Here is a 26,700-nt window from a genome sequence, read left to right as displayed (position 1 = left end):
GTGCCTGGTAAGAGTATCTCAGGGTCAGTGGTTCTCAGCTCTGTGTGGGAAATACACAGGAGGTGGTTTGTTTGTTTGTTTGTTTGTTTGTTTAAAACATTAGGATTTTTTTCATATGCGAACAAAATTAGCCCACCATCCTTCCAGCCAGAGTACAACTTTGACAGTAGTATAAGTTAAGTAATGATAATTATATTCATGTAACAGGGACATGCAGATGGTGTAGCAAATATAAAGCAAAAACTATGCCCCTTTTCTTCCTACACTGGAATCTAACTAAATGTAAAGTGTTAAAATATATCTTTCCAGGAAATAAGCTTGACTCACTCTCCAGTTCTCTTTGCCCAAGATTTGGCCCCAGCTGTCTCCTCTTACCTCCTTCACCCTGTCTGTCACTTACAGCTTTCCAGCTCTCTGATCCTCTGGTGCTTTCTTTAATAAACCTAGCCAGTTCTGTCTCAGGACCTCTGCACATGCGGTCCCCATCTACCTGGCACGCTCTTCCGACAGAGGCAGCATATGGCTCACTCCCTCACTTCTTTCTGGTTCCTGCTCACGTGACATCTCATCCGAGAGGCCTCCTTGAGCCATCCCACTTATAGTGGGATCCTCTCTCTTCACATTCCTCCTACTCCTTGCACTCTTCCTGTCCCTTCCTGTTCCTCCCACTCCTATTTCCTTGCTCTGCTCTCATTGTCTTCACAGCACTTACCACTCCTTAACATAATATTTTAAGTGTATTGTTTCCTTATTATCTGACTTCCTCCATTAGTCCATCAGTTCCAAGGACTTGGTCTATGTGATTGTCTTCTTGATTCTTAGTGCCTAGAAGGGTACCAAGTACCTAAGAGGCGCTCAGCAAATAATCTGTTAAACAAACCTCTCTCTCTCTCTTTTAAAGTTTTATTTTTTTATTTTATTTTTTTAAAAAGATTTCATTTATTTAGGGGGCACCTGGGTGGCTCAGTTGGTTAAGCAACTGCCTTTGGCTCAGGTCATGATCCTGGAGTCCCGGGATCGAGTCCCACATCAGGCTCCCAGCTCCTCAGGGACTCTGCTTCTCCCTCTGACCTCTCCTTTCTCATGCTCTCTCTCCCTCTCATTCTTTCTCTCTCTCTCTCAAATAAATAAATAAATAAATAAATCTTTAAAAAGAAAAAAGAAACTACTTTTTTAAAAAAAGATTTTATTTATTTATTTGACAGAGAGAGATCACCACAAAGAGATTTGGCAAAGAGGCCTGCAGAGCCGGTGGGATGCAGGGTCCCCGCTGAGCGGAGAGCCTGATGCAGGACTCGATCCCAGGATGCTGAGATCATGACTTGAGCCGCAGGCAGAGGCTTAACCCACTGAGCCACCCAGGTGCCCAAACAAATATCTTTTTTATTTATAACAGGGATCATTACTTCTAGCTCTTTATTTTTTTCCTGTAATCCCAGTATTTCATTATATAGATGGCTCACGGTTCTATTGAACGATGGCTCATCGTTCGTTTAACACATCCCGACTAACGGCCAGTTAAATTGTTTATACTCTCTGTTATTACAAACCTGCTGTTACGAATATCCTTGGGCACATACGTTCACATTCTTTTGTGAGTAGATCCTTCAAGGCCAATAAAGACCTCACAGGAGAACTGCTGGATCAAAGGACATGTGTAGTTTACATTTTGATAGATGGCAGCTAACTGGCCAGGAGAACAAGAAAGTAACTATTCCTCCCTATCCTTCCTGAAGCTTTACTGTTGCTGAAGACATGTTAGGAGGAAAAAATAGTGTTGGAGCTTAGTTTCCCTTTACATCTCTCTAATCACAAAAGAGAATGAAATTATTCATTTATATTTTGTACTCCTGTGTTTCCACTTCTGTAAAATTGCCCGATTACATCTTTTCCCTATTTTGCTATTGGATTGTTTTTTATTTGTTTCAGTATCTTATAAAACAACAACAACAAAAGTGTCCCTTTTGCCTTTATGTTGCAAATTGCCTTTGCAGTTTTGTGGTTGGTGTTTTGACTATTTTTTTTCTTAAGGAATTTTTCATTTATATACGACTAGGTTCTCAATGCTTTTTGTTGTGATCGCTGGCTTTGTATCTTGTTTTTAAAAGGCACCTCTCAGAAAGCTCCTAAGTGTAGATTCATGATATCGACCCAGAGGACTCTGATTTAATAGTCTCAGGGTAGGGTTGGGGGCAGGACAGTCCCTGCAGAAGTGTGGAACCAGTCACACTTAACACCCCGTAAGCCGCACTCCCAGGCAGAGCTGCAGCTGCTCCCAAGTCCCTGCAGAGCATGGTGGGGCTGGAGGACCAAGCCTCTCAGAGGCAAGAGCTACAGGGAAGTCCAGGGGAGCTCAGCAAGGGCTTGAATCCAATCTGGAGATCAGGAGGGCCTGACGGAGAGGGGGAGGTGACAGCCGCGCTGGGCCGAGGTTCATGGGCATTGAGTGTCCAGGGCCAAGTCTTCATGACTCATTCTAGACATACATGCATACCACTGTGTGTGGGCCTGTCGATGGCCCAGCCTACTCTGACCAATGCCCACTAAGAATGGGCTCCAACAGGGTCTGCCTGGACTGCATTTAAAGGCTGCCAGGACCATGAATGAGAGAGGTTGAGTTAGGTTAGAACTGACCTTGACCTCACTCTGCCTTAACATTGCCACCTGGGAAATGGGAAGCATGGGGACAAAAACTATTCTGATTCTTCTTGCTTCACCCACGAATTTGTGGGATTATAGGTTGGGTTCTGAGGGGAGCCAAACATCCATCTAATGGAGGCATCGCCTCCTTACCAGCTCAAGAGAAGGCAAGACTGAAGGGCTAGAGGAAGAAAGGACCTGAGTCCTCCCAAGGGACAATGGACTGTCACCAAGAAGGACAGTGTGTTAGTCTGCTTGGGTTGTTATTACAAAGTACCATGGAGTAGGTGATTGAAATAACAGATTTATTTTTTAGTTTTAAGGTCTGGGAGGTCCAAGATCAAGGTGCTGTAGCTTCTGTCCTTGGCAAGAGCCCTCTTCCTGATTTGCAGATGACTGCCTTCTTGCTGGGTCCTCCCATGACTGACAGAGAAAGAGCTTCCTCTTCTTATAAAACCTCTAGCTCCATCACAGGGGCCCACCTGCGTGGCCTCATCAAGAATGTTTCTTGCTAAAACCCCTCTTCAGCTGATGTGTGACTTCCCCAGAGGTGTGCTCCCAACCACCCAACACAATTTCTGTTCTCTCTGTTATTCCCTCTTATAGGTCCCTGTTGCCTTCCTCAGGAGTGCTGGGCACAGTGTATTCTAACTATTTACTTAACGGCTCTGTTCTCCAGTAGAGAGCAAGCCCCGTGAGGGCACGGAGGCCAGAAGTGCTTCCTGAAGGAATCCTTCAATCAACATGTGTCCAAAATGGAGGTCTGTTCATGGACAGCCTGTAACGTGCTCTTCTCCTGGCATCGATCTGTGCATAATACATATGGGGTCTGTCCTGAGCACACTGATGAGCCCAACTGACCCTTACAACAACCCCATGAGGCAGATTCTATTACTATTGCCATTTTTTAAAAGATTTTATTATTTATTTGACAGACAGAGATCACAAGGAGGCAGAGAGGCAGGCAGAGAGAGAGGAGGAAGCAGGCTCCCTGCGGAGCAGAGAGCCCGATGTGGGGCTCGATTCCAGGACTCTGGGATCATGACCTGAGCCGAAGGCAGAGGCTTAACCCACTGAGCCACCCAGGTGCCCTACTATTCCCATTTTTGAGAGAAGGAAACTGAGGCCCAGTGAGGGAAAGTCACTTCTCCAGGGTTGCCTGGCTGACGAGTGGTTGATGGTGGAGCAGGGAGCCCACCCAGGCTGGGCGATTGTGGCTCTGCTCAGCTCCTGGAACTCTTCTTCTTCACGCTGTTCATTCAACATCAGAACCACCCAGTGGGCCAGGGCCAGAAACCGAGAGTCCTTCTCAACTCCTTCCCTCTCTTCACCTTCCAGCTCCTTCTCCACCTTGGGTCAGGGCACCACATTGAGTCCTGACAGCTGGCCTCTACCCGGTCACCTTCCCAGCCCTCCTTCCAGCACCCCTCCCACAGGCAGATCAGGTCCAGTCGTCCCTTCCACCATGCTGGAATCCACACCCTTCCCTGAGTCTCCTCGCCCCTCTCTCAGCTCTGCCCCCATCTGGGCCACTACGGCAGCCACCAGAATGCTCCTCCCACTTCCACGGTGCCCCTCTCAATCCATCCTCCACACAGAGGCTGGAAAGATCTTCCAGAGATGGAGTTCTCTCATTTCCTGCTCTTCTGAGCCTCTTTGCCCGGCTTCCTCTTACACTTAGGAGAAAAACTAAAATGCCTCTTCCTGATCTGCCTGGGCCCCCACGGGTGGGTGCCGGATACTGCCTTCTACCATGCTCTAGTTCCACGGGGTCCAGAAATGGAGGTCTTCATCATGCGCTCCCAACACGCCAACCTCTTTGCAGCCTTCAGACCTGCTTTCCTCTCTTCCTGACTTTCTCTCTCCCCAGACTTGACATGGCACTCCTCTTAGCCTCAGTGTCTTGGAGCAAACGTTGCCTCCTTTGGAGGGTCCTCACAGGCCAGCCTGTCCAGAGCAAGAGTCCCACTGCCTGTACCCTCTTCCCTGTTTCTCCTCCACATTGACGTTTTTTTGTGTTTTTGGTTTTTTTTTTTTTTCTCCCAACTAGTCGCACATGGGGTTTGTGTGTGAATGTGTGCATGCATCAGCCCCGTGAGAACCTAGACCACACGAGGGTATTTTTGCCCAAGAATCTCCAAAGCCTATAACAGTGTCTGGCACATAGTAGGCACTCAGTAAATATTTGTTGAAGGAAGACTAAGTGAATGTCTGGGATTAGAGCCTCTATAACTTTGCCCCAAATATCTGGTTGGAGGAGATCAAAAATAATACAGAACAAACCAAACCAAAGGGGAAAACTCATGGGGGCAGAACCCATAGTTTCCAACAGTAAATTCTTGACCTTTTTGTTTCTCTTTCCAAGTTTGTCTGTAAAAAGAAAAAAGGTTTTTTAAAAAATCCCCACCAATTACCTCTGAGATGAGACTTAATATGCCAAGTTCTTGCCTAGAGCACATTTTTACAGCTGAGTAATAAACCCCAGAAAAACATGCCTTATGATGGAAACATTGAACGTGGTCTGTTCCAACAGGGGCCACTGCAGCCGCTGAGATGGAGGAACATTCTTGTCAAGGGAAGAGAGAAAAAAGGAAGAAGAATTGGATTAGGTAAATATTTATCTAAAGGAGCAGTGTTGTTGATAATGAGGAATTTTGGCTTTCCTTCCCACACCAGATCTTTATTTGTTTTCTATCCAAATCACTTTTATGACACTTGGGTTTTCTTAACAAGGAAAATGCTCAGTTGCCCAAGAGTGGGAAAGAGATCGAAAGAAGAGGGATTTGGGGGCGCCTGGGTGGCTCAGTGGGTTAAGGCCTCTGCCTTCGGCTCAGGTCGTGATCCCAGAGTCCTGGGATCGAGCCCCGCATCGGGATCTCTGCTCAGCGGGGAGCCTGCTTCCTCTAATCTCTCTCTCTGCCTGCCTCTCTGCCTACTTGTGATCTGTCTGTCAAATAAATAAATAAAATCTAAAAAAAAAAAAAAAGTTTAAAAAAAAAAAGAAAGAAGAGGGATTTTTATATGTTTGCCCCCTTTGTCAGCTGCTAGAGGGACCCCAAATTCATGCCAGTGATAGGGGTGTACCTACTGCTGTCTTGATTCCCATTTTACCAGGAACACTCTAGAAGGAGATATTTTCCAAGGAAGGGAATTGTTTTGGGTTTCGGGAGAACTGCGCAAACCCAGGAGACTGAAGTTTGAAACCTACTCCACCCTGATGGTTGGCTCGCCCATGAGCCTCAGTTTCCGCTCCTGTAAATAGGGATGATAAAGTCAAGGCTGTGAGATGGTGAGCACCCTGCCCCCACGCCTTACCACCACGTGTGTGTGAGCCACCAACAAAGAAACCTTCTCTGAAATAGGTACCCAGACTCGAACTTGACCTGACTACCTGGGATGGATGAATAGAGGGATAAAGGTAGGAACCACCACAGTCCTGTCCTGGAGTCCGCGGAAGAGTACATCTTACAGGAAATCACACCAACAGATTAAGTTAGTTCCAGCTGAATTCAACTTCGAGTTGATTTTGTTACACTTTTTTTTTTTTTAATTATAAAAGTAGCGGAACATTCAAGAAGATTTTGAAAACAAATTCATGGATTATCCCACGACCCCAGCACCCCCAATTATTCTCCCGTCTGCATATTTCCTCTCTGCCCATGTGTGGCCTGCATTTTCCCCTCGTAATGGGAAACATGCTCCATGAAAAACAGACAAGATCAGCCCCCAAAACACTCTGAGCTGCTTCCCTTTATATATTTATTTTACTGTGTTTATAAACAAATCTGAGGACCTCCCCTCCCCTTGACACAGACCTTTTTTGGTTGTCTAACGGAATTTAATTTTTAACTTAAAAAACTGTATTTATTTATTTCCTTTTTAATGTGACACCAACTAGTTTTCGAGCTGCCTTTCTCCATGGGATTTAAGCCCCTTGTCCTCACCACCTCTGCCAGTCGCCCGGGCTGACATTGGCGGTGTCTGGAAATGGCCAGGCTGGCTTCTTCTCGAGCCGCACATGCCGCCCTGGCGTCTCTGCAGCTGTGCACGTTCTCGCCGTGCTTGGCGTCTGTGTCCTGGCATCGCCTAGGTAACCAGTAGCCAGACGCAGAAATGGACCTGGGTGGGAATGAGGGAACAGTTCCCATCACCCCTCCTCCTCCCAGAGTCAGCTGGTCTCTGTCAGTCCTTTCAGTCAATGGTTTTCAAAAACCAAACTCACTTCCACTTATGAAGTGCCTTCTCCGTGCCGAGAGCTGAGACAGGTGCTTGCTCAGTACCATTATGGGCCAACAACAACCACCCCATTCTACAGATAAGGAGACTGAGGTTCAGAGAGACTAAGTGACTTGCCCGAGGTCACACAGTCCCACAATTTGGTTCGAGTGACTCCGAAGCCGACCCTCTTCCTCTGACCCTATGCGACCATGTCCTGGGCCAGTGCTGAGGAAATGAAAGATGGGCTCCGCTCCTTCCAGGAAAAGACCTGGCTGTTGGTTTGAGGACCCGATGTCAAAGCCAGAAGGGAGAGTTAATTTCCATCGCCCCTCACACTTCAAGCCACACCCTGGATTGCTAAATACTTCTATCCGATGCCGGTAAGGTTGGACATCCTTGTGACCGCTCAAGAATCAGTTAGGAGGTCATGCAAGGAGAGAAGTCTCAGCAATTAGTCTCTAGCTGGCCCACATTCTGCTCCATGGAGAATGGGGCTAATTATTAAGTCAGATGGATCCATTGTCCAGGAAAGCTTGGACTATTTAGGAGCTGAGCAAACATGCTGGCTGGACGGGCTGTTCTGTACTGATGGCAATCTTAGATTCTCCCGAGGCCCCGAAGCACTGCCTCAACTTCCCGCAGGGTTGGGGCAACCCTTTAGAACAAGATGGCGCCAGCCCTGTGCTTCCGGGGTTCTCTGTGGTGGCCTGTGAGAAAAGAAGTCTGCTGTTCAATCCAAGGCTGAGGAGAAAGATGGAGATAGAGAAAGGGAAAGAATGAGGGGCAGATGGAGCTGGGCGAAGACTTCAAGGGCATCTGGGGAGCACGAGCAGGACTCCCTGCCCCAGTCTCAGCAGGCTGGGCCTTCCTGGCCCTCTTCTACAGATGCAAGCCTCGGAAGGCTATTGTTACTTCTAACACATCTGTGGCCAGGTGCTACATAGGCGAAAAAGCAAATCAGTGAGGATTAGATGAAACAACACTGCTAATTATCAAGCTACATTGTGACATCACTGGTGACGTCATTGGCAACCCTGGCCCTAAGGCCTGCCCCGCAAGGAAGCATGTCTGTCCATCCACCCGGCCCTGCCCACTTGCGCAGACCCTGAGCAGAGGGAGCAAGGCCACACTTCTGTTCTCCGTGGCCCGCTGCCCCGACCCTGTGCTCCAGACGTGAGAAGCTGCTGAAACTGATCTCGGAGGTCAGGAGGCTGGAGATGGGTAGCTTCTAGGGAAGAAGCATGAGAAATGGCAGGAGGTTAGCATGATGATACTCCACCTCCTTCCTGGGTTGTCAGACCGGCGAGGTCACCAGGGCACCCCTCCAGCCCTGGGAGGGAGTAAATAGTATGGGTACCTCTCCGCATTTCACTTCTCTCTTCCCTCCCTGCCTCTCCATTCCCAGTGCTATGCCTGCACTCCACAGCAGCCTCCAACCACTCTGCCCCTAGCCCCGGCTTTCCTCACTGGTTCCATCATACCTCTCCTTACCCCTGCTCCCCATTTTCCACAGTATGCTCCCAGGGAGTTTCCCAAAGGGGGACAGAATCCTATTAGTCCCCTGTTCAAAACTGTCCATGGCAGAAATGAGTACAGAGAGGTGCTATCGAGGGCCAGCAGAGCTGAGGGAGAGATGGCTTCTGCTCCTGGAAATGCACCCTGGAACAGGGATTTTAAAAATATTATCTGGCGGGGCGCCTGCGTGGCTCAGTGGGTTAAAGCCTCTGCCTTCTGCTCAGGTCATGATCCCAGTGTCCGGATCTCTGCTCAGAAGGGAGCCTGCTTCCCTTCTCTCTCTGCCTGCCTCTCTGCCTACCTGTGATCTCTGCCTGTCAAATAAATAAATAAAATCTTAAAAAAAAAAAAAGTTTAAAAAATAATCTGGCAATATCCGTTCAGATTTGAAGTACATTCAGTTGGCTCTAGCAATCTCAGTTTTAGAAATTAAACCTTTAAGATAAGAGTTTGAGTCTGAAGGTTTGCAAGGATTTCTTTCTTTCTGTCCCCCCCCCCCCCCCTGGAGAATTGTTAGTACTGTGGTGCCTGGCTGACTGCGTGAGAAGAGCATGTGACTCCTGACCTCAGGGTTGTGAGTTTGAGCCCCACGCTGGGTGTAGAGGTTACTAACAAATAAAATAAAATAAAATAAAATAAAATAAGTTAAAAAAATTGTTGGTAGTAGTAACGCTTTGGAGAAAATTGTCTGTCAATAAGAAAATGGTTAAATGAGCGCAGTACATCCCCACTATGAAGTATAAAAGGAATGGGTTGGAATTTATTTATTTGACAAAGAGTTAGAGAGCCCAAGTAGGCAGAGCGGCCGGGAGAATAAGACTCTCCACTGAGCCGGAGAGGGAGACCGATGCAGGGCTTGATCCCAGGATCCTAGGATCATGACCCAAACTGAAGGCAGCCACTTAACCAACTGAGCCACAGGAATGGGTTAGATTTACATCTGTTGAAATGCTTAAGTGTCTATATCATGAATTAGACAAAAAAAGCAAGTGACAGATGTATGTGTAGATTGATAGAGTCACACACACCCAAAGACACAGTCAATTTCTACCTTTACTTATGTAGGCTATTTTGTATTTATATGTAATGACGAGTATCTAAGGATTCAGATGAAATTGTTAATCCTAGTTATACTGATGGAAAGAGAATGAAGGAGATTATTAATTGCTTATGTATCTGATCCATTTTATTGGTTAGAGTGACTATTGCTTTTGAAATTCTAAAAGGAGAATTTAATGAAAGGTGACAGAAGGAAAGGAAAGAAAAGAAGAAAGACCCTTCACTGCCTCATTGAAACCCTCAAGGTTCTGGCTCTCCACCCCATCATCCTCTACTCTGCCTGTATGCTCCCCTACTCCCTCCCAACTCTCGTGACACTCAAACCCACAGATCAAGTTATTTCAGTTCTTACCCCCTTTCACATACTACCTCCTTGGCCAGAAAATAGCTCCCCTTCACAACCTGGCAAATCCTTCTCGGCTCAGTCCAAATGCCGCCTCCTCCAACAGCCCTCTCCTGCCCCCCAAAGGTTGCGGGGTCCGTCCCCTTTTGGGCATCCCACCCATCCCTTGTCCCTTTGGGCACCGCATTCTATTATATCCTGCCTTTGGGACCCATGCTCCATCTAAAGAGAACACACCTAGGCCCTCTCACCTGCAGACTGATGCAGAGAAGCCAGTATCCCAGATGTCTCTGGAACGTTTCCTGGTTTGTAAATGTTGGCCCCTTATTCAGATGTGTAATAAACTGTGTTCAGGCGACACCATGAACATGAAGGGAAAGAGTTCTGCTGCTGAGCTTGGCACTGGGATTGTCCTTCGACATGGGTCACGGGGTACTCGGGTACTTGATAAGCAGTCTGCCCACGGAATGGGGGACTCTAGAGGGCAGGACAGATGGTGAGCAGCACCTGTTTTCTGGGAGTAACACCAAAGAAAAGCTGCCTGAGGAAAAAGGAGAGAAATGAAGGGAGGAAGGGAGTGGGGTAGGGAGGTATGATGAAGGAAAAAGGACCACGCAAAGAATTTAGTCATGTTTGAAAAGGACAAGTGAAAACATTTTCTGCCCTATTTACAACTTACAGGTGTCTTAATTTTGCCTACAGAGTATAGTGATGTTCTATGAAGACTCTGAAAAAGTGTCCCCTAGGGAAATGACAGTCTCATAGCAGGCACTAACGCTGAGCAGTTAAACAGGGTAAGTGATTTCTAAACAGAACTCCCACTTTCAAAGAATTCTTCCCCTCCTTTACAATACTATTAAGCTAGCAGAGAGCCTGGTCCAGGGGGAAACAAGCTAGTGTTTTGAACAAATTCTCCTATCTGTTGTTTACTAATGCTACAAACAACCCCATACATCCAATGTGCTTGGTCCTCCATCTACTATCTCTCTAGGAGATTTTTCTCTGCAAACCTAGAAGATCGGAATGATCGCTATCCCCATAGCTTTGCAGATAAGGAATCCAAGGTCCAGAGAGGGTAAGTAACTCGCCCAAGGCCATCCAGCTCTGAGGAGGTGGAACAGCATTCCAACCAGACTTCATGCTGTTGGAAATGCAGGGCTCCCCCCTGTAAATCAGTGTCAACTCAAATTTCAGGCGGCCACCTACATGATTGTTCCCTTGTCTGAGAACAATTGTTATGATTGTTGGCCTTATCCCAGCACCAACAGTGGTATTCTTTAATTAATGTTTAACTTGAAATAAACTTGTTTTAAAAAACAAACCAAAAAAAGATTTATAAAGGGAAATTTATGTCACAGTATCCGCCATCAACTACAGAGGGCTTCCCTCTGAAAATAAGTATGGAGGAGGGAGCAAATGTTGGTGTTTTCCAACTAGATCTTAGATTGCCCCCTGAAGATCACAGCCTGGCCCTTTGTCCACAGGACATCAGCAATCATTGTCAAGGTGTTAAAGTTGTACCAAGACAGTCTCCTGAGTATAATGGGAGAATTAACAGATCCCTGAAAATGGAATGACTTTCTTGTCATGTGCTTAGATGTTCCGTCCTGCCGTCCTGTGGGGTCCAGGAACTCTGAGCTCTTTTCTCTGGGAAGGGCTGTGCTACTCGTTGGGCCAAGCTTCCCTGTGATGCCCCCAGGGTCCCGAGGATTCTTAGCAAGCACAATTTTCACAAGCCTCTTTGCAGTGGTCCAAAGCAGCAGCCTTAGTGCTAACTGTATCATTAACAATTACCCTCCAGGTTACCTCCTAGGCCTCTCTTCTGCTGAGTCAGGCCCTCTCCTTTCTCACACAGATGACCAGCATTGGGGGGACTTGCTGGCCTGACTTCTCTTCATGTTTTATATCCAGGAGCCCACTTCATCCTCCTGACTCCCTGAGATAAGGCTCATTAGCCACAGTTTTCAGACTAGGAGAAGGAGGGTAGGCTCAGAGATGTGGGAGAACTTGCCCCAGGACACACAGCTGGTAGAGGATAAAAATAGGGTTCCACAGTTCTTCCCCCCACCCCTCCATGATCTTTCTATGCTGTGTCTCCACTCTCCTGGAGACTCCGTTCAGTCTAGGGGTAGACAGAACTAGGAGCAGACTGAACTTTTCACTCTCCCACTCCCTTATCATAAAGCCAAGGAATCAGGAGGGACAGGAAATACAACTGGCCCCCCTCATTTTGCCTGTGAGGAAAACCAGGAACCTTAAGAGGGGAGGACCTGCTCGGTCACCCAGCAAGTGAGGAACCCAAGGGGATCAGGACCCTTGTTTCTTGGCCTTGGACAGGGGCCTATCCCTTCACTCTCCTGCCCTCCTCACAGAAACTGAAAGCCCATTTGCAAAAAGCCCTGAGCCAGGGAAAGGTGAAAAGGGGAAAAAGTGCCAATTTTATCAAGCTACAGGACACACAGCCTATTAAAGTTATGAACAGAGGGAGGCTTAACTATATTTAAAGTTTGTGGATCTAATAAAATTATTTTTCCTATTTAAATGATGGTGACTATTATTTGCTAGGTTTGGAGGGAGGCAGAGGATAGGGAGAGAATGACTTCTTTATAAATAACATAATTAAAAAGAGAAATTCTATTTATCTAGAATTTTCTGTGTCTGAAAATCAGATTCCCCCGTCGGAAACATGAGGATAATGATACCAGTGACTAGAGAGAGTTCTAGTGAGGATTCAGTGAGTTCGTGTGGATCTCACGCTGAGTACATGGTCTGGCAAATAGCAAGTGTCCAGTAACTGCTATTACTAGAGGGAAGAGAACCTGAAACCCAGTTTGTAATTTTCTAAATACATCTAGGTCCTTTTCTTTTTCCTACTGTGAAAACACATGCTTGTTTTATAAAATATGGGAAATGCAACAAAATCATGCTATCACTAAAGGGAGCAGATGAAGTTAATGGTCGGATGCTGAGTGTCTCCCTGTGTCAAGCCAGGAACAAGAGAAATGCAATGGGAGAAAAATAAAGGGAAACCTGTTTGGGGTTTGGGGTCAGATTCACCTGGGGTCCAGTGCTGACCCGTTCACTTAGTTGCAACCGGACTTTGTGCAGGGGAAAACCTTCCTGACTCTTTCTCCCGCTGTGAAATGGGGAGCTACTTACTGGGGAGTGTGAAGGTCGGTTCAAAGTCTGGTGAGTTCAGGGTCTGGGGTAGAATGAGACCTATTTTTCTTTGTGGACAATCAAAAACTCTGTCCCCTCTCACATAACCCCAACTTTCGGTCCAACTGTCAAGACACAGAGACCACTCCTCACAACTCAAGGTTCACCCCAAGTCACTGCTGCAGGGGACCTTCCCAGCCCTGTTGGGGGCCCCCACATTCTCCGCCAGGACTTTGACTCCCGGATTTACTCATTTAGTCAACTGGTTATTTATTGAGACCTTCGCTGCGCTAAGGGGCTCTTCCGGGTGCTGGACACAGCTCCTATCGCAGGGACTCTGAAATCAGACCTTCGTGGATCCAGGTCCAGGAGACAGAGTGTCTGCATCCGTGGGTTCCGAAGGCTCAGCGCTCGGTTCTGGGGCCCCATGCACTTTCCAGTCCGACTTTTTTTTTTTTTTTTTTTTTTTTTTTTTAACACTAGGCAAGTGGACGTGCCTCTCTGAGCTGCAGTTCCGCCTTCTATGAAACGGGATGAGGAACTACAGGGGGCAAAGGCCAAGAGGGTCTCGGGCAGAGCGGGAATCTCTGTGCCCCGTGCGATCCTAAGAAGCGAGCCAAGTGTTGGACTTGAAAGCGCTCTGCCCCGCCTCCAGCTCTTCCAGCGCTGTTTCTGTTACCCCCTCAAAGGTCCACCTGCCTGTGGCAACCTGCAGCCCCCTCCCCAAACTGACACAGCCCGGGCCCAGCTCCAGTGTCCCAACCCTCCCCCCAGAAATGACTAACAAAATTCGGAATGATTTCTTCTAGTCGTCATCCTACAGGTAAAGCGAATCTTGCTTACTCCCCACCAGGCGACTAGGGGTGGGGTAGCTGAAAGAGATTCCGTCTTCCTTAACTAAAAAATATAATTATGTCCATTAAACAACTCCCCACATTTCCTTTTCCCTTACCTTCCCCCACCCCCTCCCATGCCCAGCTGACTGAGATTTGAAGCTGAAAGGATTCTGGAAGCCATCAAATAGGAGAGATCAGAGATTCCTACCTGAGGATTCAGGAACCCACAATGCAGGGTGCCCTTTCTCTGTGTCCCCTTGCTAGTTATTTAGCCCGTCCCAAACTCAGCGGTGCCATCTGTCAAGGTGAAGAAGGGGGAAGGAGGTGGAAATAGTAGATACTTCATGGCTGTGAGCAATTCCAGATGCCTCTGGCCCCACCTTTAGAGCAACTTCTGCCTCAGGCAAAATACATAAATTTAAAAATCAGCAAAACCCTGGTATTTACTGGTTATGAGAAAGTCTTATTCAGCCTTAAGTTTCAATTTTCTCCTCTTTAGGGAACCAACAGGGCCCCTACATTTTAGGGTTGCTTGAGGAATAAGATAGAGCTGACGGTTAGTAAACCTTGGTTCAAACCTCACCTCAGCCCAGCCCAGGATGGATGGTGTTCCTGGCTTTACAGATGGGCCAGCTGAGAAGGGGTGGGTGGGCAGAGGTTTGTGAATGGCAGGGCAGGATCCCCTGGGTGCCATCCTGGATGGCGAGACTGGTTCCATAGGATGGCAGGTACTCAGCTTCCTGAAACCACCTCTTTCGTGCAGAACCATCAGAGCTTGGGCCCTGCTCCTGGGAATCTTCCTCTGGTTGGAGCATGGGTTGGGAAGGTGCCAGCAAGCACCAGTACCCAGTACTGGTAAACAGAACTGGGACTGGGAAACAGAAGTGGCTCAGAGGTTTAAAGGGGTTCATCTTCCCTCAATCCCTACCCCTCACTCCAGAGCTGCCAATCTGCTTCCTTCTGAAGAGGTGGGTAGCTATTCCCATTTTACCAGTTGGGATGGGGGTGCAGGGACAAAGCTGGAAAAAGTTGCAGACTCATGGCCTCTTATCCTCCGGCACTGGGTCATTGGATCTACTCAATCTATTGAACAGGAGGCAAAAATATCGCTAATGACTTAAGAAATAATAATATCCAACACTCACTGAATGCTAGGCATTTCCATAGTACAAATGAGAAAACCAAGGAGATGAAGGGATTTATTCCAGGTTGCACAAGAAATACAGGGTTCAACCCTGTTTAAAGCCAGGGCAGCTCCAGGATTCGAGGCAGAATTGCTACAGACCCTTTTGAGTGTGGTGCCTGCTGCAGCCACACTCCGTGCTACTTGTTTTTCTGCTGAGGCTTCTTACCTAGTCTTCACCAGCAGCAACCCTGTGAGCTGCTTGCTAGGATGCCTCTTCTGAAAGAGGTTACCAAGGCCCAGCTGGATGGCAAATGGCAAGAAGTAGGGCGTGGATTTGAATCTAGAGCTAGAGAAGGAATGGAACAACCCTCACACCTGAGGTGCGGACAAACTGCTGGAAGTCTCCATGGCCTGGCACATCCCTCTCCAGGCTTGCGGGGACGACAAGAGGCACCTTAGGTGGCTACTGCGATTTTTTCTCGCCCTCTCCCCCCAACCCGGCCACCGGCCAGAGGCATCCTCATTGTGGGCTTCTCCCAGGGCCCCGGGTCGAATTAGGCTCCTCGTCCCACAGCAGATCTCAGGCCAGACTCCCCCTGTCTGCGCCTCTACTTCTTCATCTGTAAAATGGGAAACCAATGAAAGTCCGGGCTTCAGGCAGCCTTGCGCAATCTGCAGAGCACTTAGGCAAAGGACCCATTTCTCCAGCCCCAGCTGGAGCCCAGGTCGGGATCTTAGTGGGCGGGGGCCCCGGAAAACCGGTTTGAGCGTCCAGAACTTCTAAAGCATGGGATTTGCACCCCCTCTCTCTCACCAACAACTTCAAGCAGCAACCCTGAATGCCAGTTACCCCTCTTCCCGCTCTGTAACTGAAAGTGATCTCTTAAATGCCTGGAAACACACTTCCCACGGCACAGGTAAGACAGGAGCTCAGAGAGGATCAGCCTTTTCCCGAGGTCACACAGCGATTGCCTGGGAGAGTGGGGGCGGGCGATGGGGGAGACGCACTGTGGAATTCCAGGCGGACATTGGCGCCCGCGTGTCTGCCCGCTTCTGATACCGGGTTCGGAAGAATAGGCCGCTAACGAGAGACCCATTAGGAGGAATTGTCACTCCTCTGGGAGCGAGGTTGTCCCATTAGGGCGAATTGTCATTCCTCCTGGAGCGAGGTTGTCCCGGCTCCGCGCAGGCTGAGTGCCGGGGCCGAGAGCAATTAACGCGGCTCCGGCGCGGGCAGCCGCCTCTGCCCCGGGCAGCGGGGGCGGGGCGGGGCGGGGGCGGGGCGCCCGGCGCGGCTGGAGCCGGTCACCCGGCGCAGCCCCTTCCCCTGGAGCCCGCCTTTCATCTCCCCGCGCCTGGCGCCTGCCCGCAGCCCTGGCCTGTCTACAGCCCCCTCCTCCGCCCCTCCCCCGCCTCCGCCCTGCCGCCGGGATCCAGCGATCGGTCCTGGGGCTTGCAAACGCTAGGGTCCGCGCCCGCGCCACAGTCTGCAAGTAGTGTTTTTGCATTGGGACCTGCGGTGCGCGTGCGCGGCTGCTGGGTGCAGGGCCCCGGAACATGCGAAATCCCCGCGGGAACGCAAGACTGCGGAGGGATGAGGGTCTGTGAGGTGCGGCCACGTGCTGCGCGTGGGGATCCCGGGTCCTCCACTTCCAACCTGCGTCACTTTGGGTAGCATACTCAGTGCTTTCTAGCCTCAGGCTTCTCCCTGTAAAATGGGGAAAATAATATCCGCCCGGAGCGGTGTGTTGGAAGAAACAAGTGAGATCCTGGGGGGACAGGTACTATAAAGTATCTTTCAGAGTTGACGTTTCGCGCTGGGGTTTCAGATGGAACCCCAGCGCGAAACGTCAACTCTGAAAGATACTTTATAGTTCCATCTGAAACCCCACTGTTCTTCCTACGTCAAAGTCACTGGGAACAAACCTTGCTAAGTCTTCCCCTAAGCGCCAAAGTCAGTCCTCCGCCAACGGACGACACCTCCACAGCGCACTTTTAAGGCTGCGCAAAATTCTCAGCCCCGGAGATTTTAGGAAGAACCTATCGTGAACCTATCGTGAAGGCTGGCGATGAGCCTCATTTTGGATATCCAGCAGAGAGAAAGCATGCGATACACTGCTTCTGCTTTTGATATATAGTATTTTTTTATTGATCCTCTACACCTAGTTACTTTCTGTAGCCTATTGAATTTAATTACTACAAGAGCCATGCCAGGTAAGGATTATTATCTCTCATTTTAGAAATAAAAAAGCAGTTTGAGAGGGACAAAGTAACGCGACTAAGGTCCCGCGGCCAGGAAGAGGTGAATAAAATGTCCAGAAAACACAGCCAGCGCAAAAGCAAATGCACAGATGGGGCTTTCCATAAAGGGCTAGGGTTCTGTTGAGGGTCGACCTTTTTTCCAGCAGAACTGAGACCCTTTCCTGAATTTTCCCACCTGAGCAGGGAGCTGGGAATGGAGAAGGTAGAGGAAAAAGGTGGGCAGGCTGGTTGCCCTCTGGGCATCTCTCCTGCTCATTTTATAGCCAGAGCTTAGCATCCCGGTTTTGAACACCAGTTTGTTTGTTTTGTCTCTATTATTTTCCTCTTTCTAGCTTCTGAATTTTCTTTCTCTATCTGGATGTCAGGACCTGAAGGTAGTGAGGGGGAACCTGGCTTCTCCTGTCCCAGAAGAGTTCATTAAAACAAACAAACAAAAAAGCTCTAGTAGTATGTATTTTTAAAAAATTTCCCAGGAATGAGCCTGTGTGCCCCTAAACTAGCAAATATTAACAGTGAGTTTTCAGGAACAATTATAAAACAGCAGCTGGGTACAGCCCAACTGAAAGCTGAACCCTTTTGTACACTTTGGCAGCTTAAGGCTAAACGAATTTTAGGTTTGCTTCCAAAATATATAGCCTGCACCTTGCTGGGTACCTCAGAAGGCACAGGGCTTAATCTGGATTTACCTGTACTGTATTTGAGATGCATATCAAGCCAACTATCATCAAGTATGACTCAAGGGGAAAATGCATGCATCTCCAGATAGTTTAATTTTTTTTTTTTTAAACTTTCTCTGAGCTTCCAAGTTGTTGGGGGGTGGTGGGGGGGCGGGAGGAATGTCCTTGGTGGAAGAGAGACCCAGAGGTTTTAGAAGACTGTGGTTAGAACTTCTTTACTTTTTAACTTTTTCAGAAACATTTCTAATCAAACTGAATTAATTGGGCAGTGCAGACTGTTTTTACCCCCTAAGATTCAGATCATGCCTATTCAGGGTATCCTCAACCCGCAGAGTTTCTCTCCACACAGGAGTTTAGGGTGAAGGAAAGTGTGCATCATAGTGATCAGTCTGGGGGTCAAGTTTCTAAGACTCTTGAACTGGGAGGTAGCTTCCAAGCCTTTATCATTTCAGTAATTAAAAACAATGTCCCTTCCTTCCAAGGCTCTGGGAACTGTTTAGTAAGCATCTGCTGTGTGCGAGGCCGAACTCGGAGACTTCTATTTATCTCATCATTGCGGGTTAATCGTTGAGATATAGGGAAGAGCAGCTGCAGCCTGGACAGGATCATTTGAAGCACTTTGGTCTTGGCCTGGCAGCCTGCGGAGAGATCCAAGGCCTCTGCGCACCCATAGCTCCCTCTCCCCTGTCCCTGGACTGGTACAGTCCCTGGACTGGTACAGTCATCACTAAGGCTTTGAGATGTAATTACCCAGGGTATAATTTGGGGCGGGGTGGGGATATCTATGCCTTTTTTTTTTTTTAACCAGGTGCAATGGATAAAAATGTGCTTCTCAAAAGTGTACACAGGCCTTGGGTGTGCAAACTCGGAACCCGGTATTTCTGAGATTTGCAAGAGGAAGGGAAGCACTAGGTATTACCGGCGCCTTTTCCTTCCTCCTCCCCCTTGAAGGCAAACACTGGCACCCAAACACATGACAAACATAGGCTCAAACAAACGCAGGAACACACAATACACGTAGTCCTGAGAAAAAGGTCGGATCCGGGTGTCGCCCAGACAGGAGAGTCAAGGGAAAGAAAACACACGGATTGGTTTTTCTAAGAGTATGCTGGTTTTGTTTCCAGTGGAAGAGATAGGGACCCCTGCTTTAAATCTTCCAGTTGGAGCTTTGGAAGACCAGCCCCTCCCTGACCACCTCTTGGGCTCTCTCCGTCCCTTCTTCTTCTAGGGGTAATAGCTTTCCTTGTAGAACTTTTGCCAGCGGCCAAAGAAATACTCTTAAAAGCTTCATGGGATGTGTTACTGCCTTTAGCAGAGATGCTGGCCCGTGTTTTCAGTGCTGACTTCTAAGTTGTAAAGTCAGCCCAGTTTCCACGTATAGTAGGAGCTTCACCAATGTTTTTTGCAACGTGAGTTGCAGATTTTAAACGTGTTCTGGCGATGGGGGTTGGGGGAAGTGGGATGGGCGCGAGGTGCCTTTTTAAAAAGGGGTCAAAAGAGAGAAGAAATGGGACTCGGCGAACTTCCTCTTTAAATAATCGGCCTTAATTACGCCATGGACTTTTCAGTTTTGGCGTGATTATAACCCTTGAGGGATCGCCTAATAACAACTCTGCTGACTGCTCCTGTAATTAACTCCTAATTTATTTCAAACAGGAAAAAAAAAAAAAAAGAAGGCCCCAGCCTCTTCCTGGAGAGCCAATCAGAGACGAGCGTCTGTGGCGTCAGCGCCAGAGCCGGCGCCCATTGGCTGAGCCGAGTCTCCCACTTCCCCTTGGAGGAAAGGCACGGCTCCCGGCGCGCCCCTCCCGTCTCCCCCCCAAAAAGTTTGAGTCGCCGCTGCCGGGTTGCCAGCGGAGTCGCGCGCGGGGAGCTACGTAGGGCAGAGAAGTCATGGCTTCTCCGTCCAAAGGCAATGACCTGTTTTCGTCTGATGAGGAGGGCCCGGCAATGGTGGCTGGGCCGGGCCCGGGGCCCGGGGGAGCCGAGGGGGCCGCCGAGGAGCGCCGCGTCAAGGTCTCCAGCCTGCCCTTCAGCGTGGAGGCGCTCATGTCGGACAAGAAGCCGCCCAAGGAGGCGTCCCCACTGCCAGCCGAAAGCGCCTCCGCCGGGGCCACCCTGCGGCCACTGCTGCTGCCCGGACACGGCGCCCGGGAAGCTCACAGCCCCGGGCCGCTGGTCAAGCCCTTCGAGACCGCTTCGGTCAAGTCGGAAAACTCAGAAGACGGAGCCGCGTGGATGCAGGAACCCGGCAGATACTCGCCGCCGCCAAGTGAGTGAGCGTCCGGGCCGGACAAGGGGCAGGCGGGTCCGCGGATTTCTGGAGGGAGCTAGGGGGCCGGTATTCCAGGCCGGGGGGTACGGACACCCCTCTGCACTCTGCTCCCGGGAGAGCGAGCCGGCGACTCGTGGCTTGATGTCCCCAGCGTTCCGCGAGCCGGCGGACACCCTCTGGGGCAGGTCCGCGCAGCGCGCGTTCGGGATCCCCTAGCCGTGCAGAGTGTCCGACACCGTGGAGGACTCGCCGGTCTCCGAAGGGCGAAGCCCAGCTGGGTTTGCCGGGTCGCTCGGTTACCGGCTTCTCTAGCCCTCAGCCCCGCGCTCCACCCACTTTGCTTATTTTTGTCTCGCCGTCCGGCGGGTTTCTGTCTGGAGAGTGAAGAGGGATCCACTTTTAATGAGCACTCGAATGTATGCCGTGCAGAGTCGGAGGTGCCTTACCTCCTTTCAGAGTTCACAGCCCAGCGAGATGGGCCCTCGTTTTACGGATAAGACTAGTTGAATTCTAACCCCCGGTATTGGGTAGAAATCATCATCTTCCCCGGGTCCCGCGGGTTTCCAGTAGGATCCCATGAAGGGATGGCGGCAGAGACTGAGGCCGGGAGGAACTGTCTCCCGGTCGTCCTGGCAGCCAGCACCTTCGCCCAGAGCGGGCTAGGGTCAGAAGAGAGCGCGGGCTCCTTCGGCTCATAGTAATAATTAACAGCATTCCAACAGCGCTTGAGAGTTTACAAAATGATGCTCCTTAGTTCACCGGATCCTAATATCACTGAAATCCTCAAGTGTAGGCAGAAGCACAGGAGAAGTGGTTATTCCCTATGCAGACACCGGGACTTGAAGAGGACTGAACTTGCTTGACCCGGGTCACCAGCAATGGCTGAATTGGGCAAGGGGCCCTGGTGTCCAAGCTCTGCTCCTCTCTAGGATGTCCTGACCATCTTTGATCCCTGTCCCCAGAGAAACCAAGCAGAGGTCCCCACACCAGCACCCCGCTTCCTGCCAATGAAGCAGGATGGCATGCAGGCCCAGGAGAATTGATTCTCTTGCAGCTTTAGCACTTATTTGGGGGCCTGGGTCTTTGTGCAATTTGAAGAGGTCATTCCCTATAGCCCCCTTTTATTTCTATTTCTATATCCTGCCTGGCCTTTAAGATTTCTCTACCCCCACTGCACTTATAGAAAAGGTGAGAAAGAAGAGTCTGCCCAGGGACTTCTTCCAAAGCTGGGAGACCCACACACCTTCCTTCATTTCCTTGGGTCAGCCCTCAAGACTGAGATGCGTAGTATTTGGTGAACAAAACAAGGCCATATACCCCAGGGGCAATGGCTGTCCCCTCAGGCATAGCTCTCCACCCTGTTAGAAACTCCAAAAGATTCAAAGGGTGTGGAGATTAAGGACTCAAAGAATTTAAACTCAAGTTTGCACAGTGCTTTATAGCACTTTTCACCATATTATCTTATCTGATCTCTGTGTGGCAGCAGCTGGCCTCCTGGTAACAGACTAGGACATTTCAGAAGAGTTCAGAGGAATCAGCACACACTGAGTTTGGGCTTGACAAACAGCCCTCCCCCTACCCCCATACCCCCCAGAACAAAAACAAAAACACCTCGGCAATATTTAATGATCACCTGTCTGGTGGTAGACAGGGCTCTGGATATTCTAAAATATAGTACTCTGAACCACACAGCACAGTATTACCCATTTTATTGATGGTGAAATGGAGGCTCAGAAACTTTAAGGAGCTTAATTTGTTGGACAAATAGTGAGTGCGCATGTGTTTCTAGGCCTGGGTCAGTATTTGTCCATGATGTGCCCATCAGCACATTAAGGATTCGGGTCTTTCAGGGAGCGGTGTCCAAAGGTCAGAAATCCCCAGTTCCCTAGGCCTTCAGGCTGTGGGATGGTAATTCCCCTCTTGCTCTGTAACCCACTCTCCTCCCCCCACAGTGAGAATGAACTTGGGGAGGTGCTTGGGGAGCCCTGGGTTTGACCTTCCCATGATAAAAATCCAAGATTCTGGAGAAGGGATTTAGTTTTAAAACAAAAAGTGGTTCATTAGCTCTTTGGGCCTAGAAAGGGCAGCAGAAGCCCTGTGGTTAGAATGGTGGGTCCAAGGAGCGCCTAGCACCAGAGCCTGGGGCCGGAGGGAGCCACTGGTCTGGCCGGGTTTGTTATTTGGAGGAAGCTGCTTTGCTTTGTATAATCACATCCATTCTTTGACTGATTTAAAATGATTGCAGGGGTGGGGGGAAGGTGAGGAGTGTTGAGAGTGTCTTAGCTTTATGGCTTTGATATTCTGGGTAATCTCTGTAGCCTGGGTTTCCTAGTTCAAATACACCCTCTAGAAGCAGCCAGGATGACCGTTCAGGGCACAGAGTTCCTGCAAACATCGAGCAGGATCGAGTGTAGACACTAGGAGCTTGTCCTGTGCCTTCAGACAGCGCTTTGGTCTGGTTAGTGAAGGGTGGAAGCAGGTCCCCGGGAGTCTTCAACGGACAGGGTTGTTAGTTTATGTGTAGGTGCCCAAGCTCTCTGGCTTATTTAGGGATTAGCATATGCAAAAGTCTAGACTTCTGTGTACCCCATCCCTCTCTCAGGTTTCTGTTTTTGATGGACTTCTAGAAGCTACTACCTCTTAACTTTTTAGTCACTACACTGATGGTTAATAATGTCACACTAGGAGGAATCCCTTTTCATACTGGAAATGGAGGCTGGGTGGGACTTACCGTGTCACCCTCAAGTATGAAGTGTAAACTCTTTCTTGGGCCGTCAAAGTAACTAAACAAGAAATGCGACATTCTCCCCATGAGTACTGCGGAGTTACTATTGTGGCTGCTTTTGGAAAATTAGCGTAGCTCATAAAAGCCAAATGCAGAAAATTAATTGTTTAGCCTTCTATCCCACAGCTCTGCATTCCTGCCCCTGCCTCCCTTTGAGGAAAAGAAGCCCCCGAGTTAGTTGATGTTGTGGAATCAAAAGGATGCCCAGTCCTATGACTTCCCCTCACCGAATCCCTTTCAAATATGGGGTCTGCATGCAGTTGGCATACCTTTATTTTGCTTGTTATTCCCTCTTTCTAAATTCTGGTGACAAACTAATCATTTACACATTTGCTCTAAACCAGAGAATGGTTAGAGATGACTAAAATGTCATCACATGCTCTCAGCTCCAAGGCAGCTTGATTTCCCCTGACATTTACATTTATGAGCAAGCTGATTTTGTCCTCCTTCTTAGTAAACTTTATATTACAGAAGCACCCGGCCAAGAAACTTCTCCCACATCCAGATCTGTAAAATGATGTTCAGGTTTTAGAATCTGTAGACTGGATGGGATGACAGCTGTGCAGTTGTTTATTGCATGGGGCTGCTCCCGATCAGGAGATGCTATTAATGTACCACAGACCTTTATCTGCACGATTGTCCTTCATAAATACGCTGGTGCACTCCAACTTTTCCTGGCAGGGAAAGGGGACTGACCCAGTTTAATAGGACCCTTTTTCACTTGTCTTCTTACGGGCTTATCTCAGCATCTTAGAGAAGCAAGGATTGTCAGGAACCCAGTTCCCCATTTGAAAGACCAGAGAACTTAAATGGGGCTTTATTTCTCAGAGAATACTCCAGCGCCCTTGAAGTCGGTTCATAGCTGTTCTAGTTCCATTATCCGTAATGCTGTTGTTTCCCATATGGAAAGTTCCATACACTGCGAAATTCCCAAACATTTTGTAAAAAGACTCAATTTCTTAAATAAAGCCATCTAGCCGTTTAAATATGCTCCTCCCGTCCCACCCCTCACCCCACCTCCCATATGGATTTGACTGAAAGTCCCTTCTCGAAAGCTGAAGAGGGAGGCCCTTGCCGGCACACCTGGGAGAAAGCCACCTCTTTTGCTAATTCCCTCCCTCTCTGTTCTCCAGGACACATGAGCCCCACCACCTGCACCCTACGCAAGCACAAGACCAACCGGAAGCCGAGGACGCCCTTTACCACGTCCCAGCTCCTCGCTCTGGAGCGCAAGTTCCGCCAGAAACAGTACCTCTCCATTGCAGAGCGGGCAGAGTTCTCCAGCTCTCTGAACCTCACAGAGACCCAGGTCAAAATCTGGTTCCAGAACCGAAGGGCCAAGGCGAAAAGACTGCAGGAGGCCGAACTAGAAAAGCTGAAAATGGCTGCGAAACCTATGCTGCCCTCTGGCTTCAGCCTCCCTTTCCCCATCAACTCGCCCCTGCAAGCAGCATCCCTATACGGAGCCTCCTACCCTTTCCATAGACCCGTGCTCCCTATCCCGCCCGTCGGACTCTATGCGACTCCAGTCGGATATGGCATGTACCATCTATCCTAAGGAACACCAGCTCCATAGACTCCATGATGGATGTTTGTTTAAGTGGGCCCCCTCCCTCCAAATGGCAGTACCAAGCCTATAGGCCTGCTCTGCAAACCTTGCATGCATGCAAGAACTATGGCCACAGCCTTAGTTCGAATTTGTTGTTTAGGCTGGAGGCACCAAGCCCCATTTTCTTGGTGTGATCTTCTACATGCCCCCTTCTCCTTCCACAAAGATTGGCTCTGGTGGTTTTTATATATAAATATATATATAATAAAATATAATGACATTTTTATACAGCAGCCGTAAAAATGCAGATTATTTTGAAAAGCAAAATTTATATGCACATATGTATACTTTTTTCTACCTATCACCTTCCTAAAAGAGACTGCTTAAGTCCAGTTGTTTTTTTTTCTTATAGGAGAGACCAATGATTTGCAAAAATTGCTGACATTTGGTGATTTTGATGGGATGATTGCCTTTTGCTTATGGAAAACAAAGGTTAGAATTAGACAGGATGCATAGGAAATAGAGATGGAGATTTTCTTCAAAATGACCAGGACACATCGTGTTTTTTTGCATTTTTACATGCATTAAAAAACTGATTAGGTACTACCCTATGTGGCCCTATATTTTTCCTTCTGTCCACATTGTTACAGATTGTTAAAGTTTTAACTTTTTTTTTTTGTAAGATCAATAAAAGGGGGGATGAGAAGAATCCTGGGAATGCCTTGGGGGTAAGGTGGGACCTGGAAGTACTTCCTAATTCCTTCAAGGCTGTTGCTTAACTCCATTTCAGATAATTGGAGAGTGAAAAGTTTAAAGCAAGGCCGGGGGAATTGATGGTTTCTGTGAAATACTAGGTACAAGTCAGTCCTCACACACTGCAAAGGTGATGGGGGGGCGGGGAGAGTAGTTAATTCTCTGCTTAAAAAAAATAAATACATTGTAACCATTACCTATATGCTAAATATTCTTAAACAATGAATAGATCCAGAAAGAAAAAAAATCATGCTTTCTCTGTGTGTGTACCTATTGTATGTGCTAAACTTATTAGAAAAATTTATATACTTTTTAACATGTTGGGGGCAGAGGGTAAAGCCATGTTTTGACTTGCTAAAAATGGTGTTGTCAAACAGCCCATTTAGCTCCCTGGTATTTCATCTTTCTTTCCATCTCCCCCCACCCCCCACCACCCAGTATACTTTTATCCCTTTGAAAGGGTGCCTTGTATAATTTTATATATTTTATTGAAGAGTTATTTCTTATCTCTTATTCTGAATTAAATTAAACATTTGTTTTATTGCAGTAAAGTTTGTCCAAAGACAGTTATTTTAAAGGGGGCTCTCTGTTCTTAGCTGGGCTCAGCTAAAAAAAAAAAGCCACCAAGACTGGGGGAGGGGGTCAGTGGTTTTTATTATGATATTAGTGTGAATCAATTAAGATTTGTGCCCAGATTCAGCCTGGGGGAGGGGTGGGTTGAAAATAGCCAACGAAATACTTTGAAACATTTCCTCTGGCAGTTTGTGTTACTCATGGAAAAGAAGTGGAATTGCTATTCCTTTTTCAAACTCTGGTGAAAGATGAGCTTAGAAGAAGTGGAGGGGCTGAGGGACCTGGCAGGTTTGTAGATGATCAAGGGAAAATCTTGAACTTGAAATCTCCCGGTTAACCAAAACAGCAACAGATTTAAAACTGGGGGAAAGGGACCGATAGCTCTTTGCAAATGGAGATTGTAACTAAATGCATTCCCTGGGTTTGGGGGTGGGGGGTGGGGATGGATGCCTGCTGCCCTTTCAGGAGTGTGTCAAATCGCATTCGGTCTACCATTCCTAACTCCTTCCAAGGAGATGGACCCCGAACAAATGCTCTTTTCGGTTTGAAGTGGGAAGGTGGTTCATTCAAGTCCCGTTTGCTTTGCAGGCTTCCTTGCCACTGGGTACAGAACAGGGTCAGACTTGAGTTTTGAGGCATAACCATTAGAAAGAAAAAAATCGGCAAAGGGTGGGGGAGGCTGAGATGGATCTTAAATTTCGTTTTTTATTGCACAAATAAATCATAAATGGCTACTGATGATGATACCTTTGGGAGGTCTGTTTTCCGATGAGAAGCCCCGGTGACCCTGGGAACGCGGGCAGAAGGGAGTTGGAGAGCTCCTCGCTGCAGAAGCTGAGTGGTGGGGAGACTGACACCGGACATCTACCCAGGACTGGCGCTTTCGTCTCACATTCTCATTGCGCTGACACCCACTTTGGAGGTGGGTGC

At 48.4% G+C, this 26,700-nt stretch overlaps 1 protein-coding gene across 1 annotated transcript; it reads left to right on the top strand.

Annotated features, from left to right (window-relative positions):
- Positions 1-19,688: 19,688 nt before the first annotated feature.
- On the top strand, positions 19,689-25,627 carry MSX2 (msh homeobox 2). The gene is made up of 2 exons (XM_046000272.1): positions 19,689-20,107; positions 24,029-25,627. Exons 1-2 carry the CDS (start codon positions 19,729-19,731, stop codon positions 24,451-24,453), a joined length of 804 nt encoding a protein of 267 aa, XP_045856228.1. The 5' UTR covers positions 19,689-19,728; the 3' UTR covers positions 24,454-25,627.
- Positions 25,628-26,700: the final 1,073 nt, after the last annotated feature.

Source organism: Meles meles, chromosome 3 (genome assembly GCF_922984935.1).
Source record: "Meles meles chromosome 3, mMelMel3.1 paternal haplotype, whole genome shotgun sequence".
NCBI classification, from domain to species: Eukaryota; Metazoa; Chordata; class Mammalia; order Carnivora; family Mustelidae; genus Meles; species Meles meles.
Note: the sequence above shows the minus strand (reverse complement) of the source record. Positions and strands in the feature narration are given on the sequence as shown.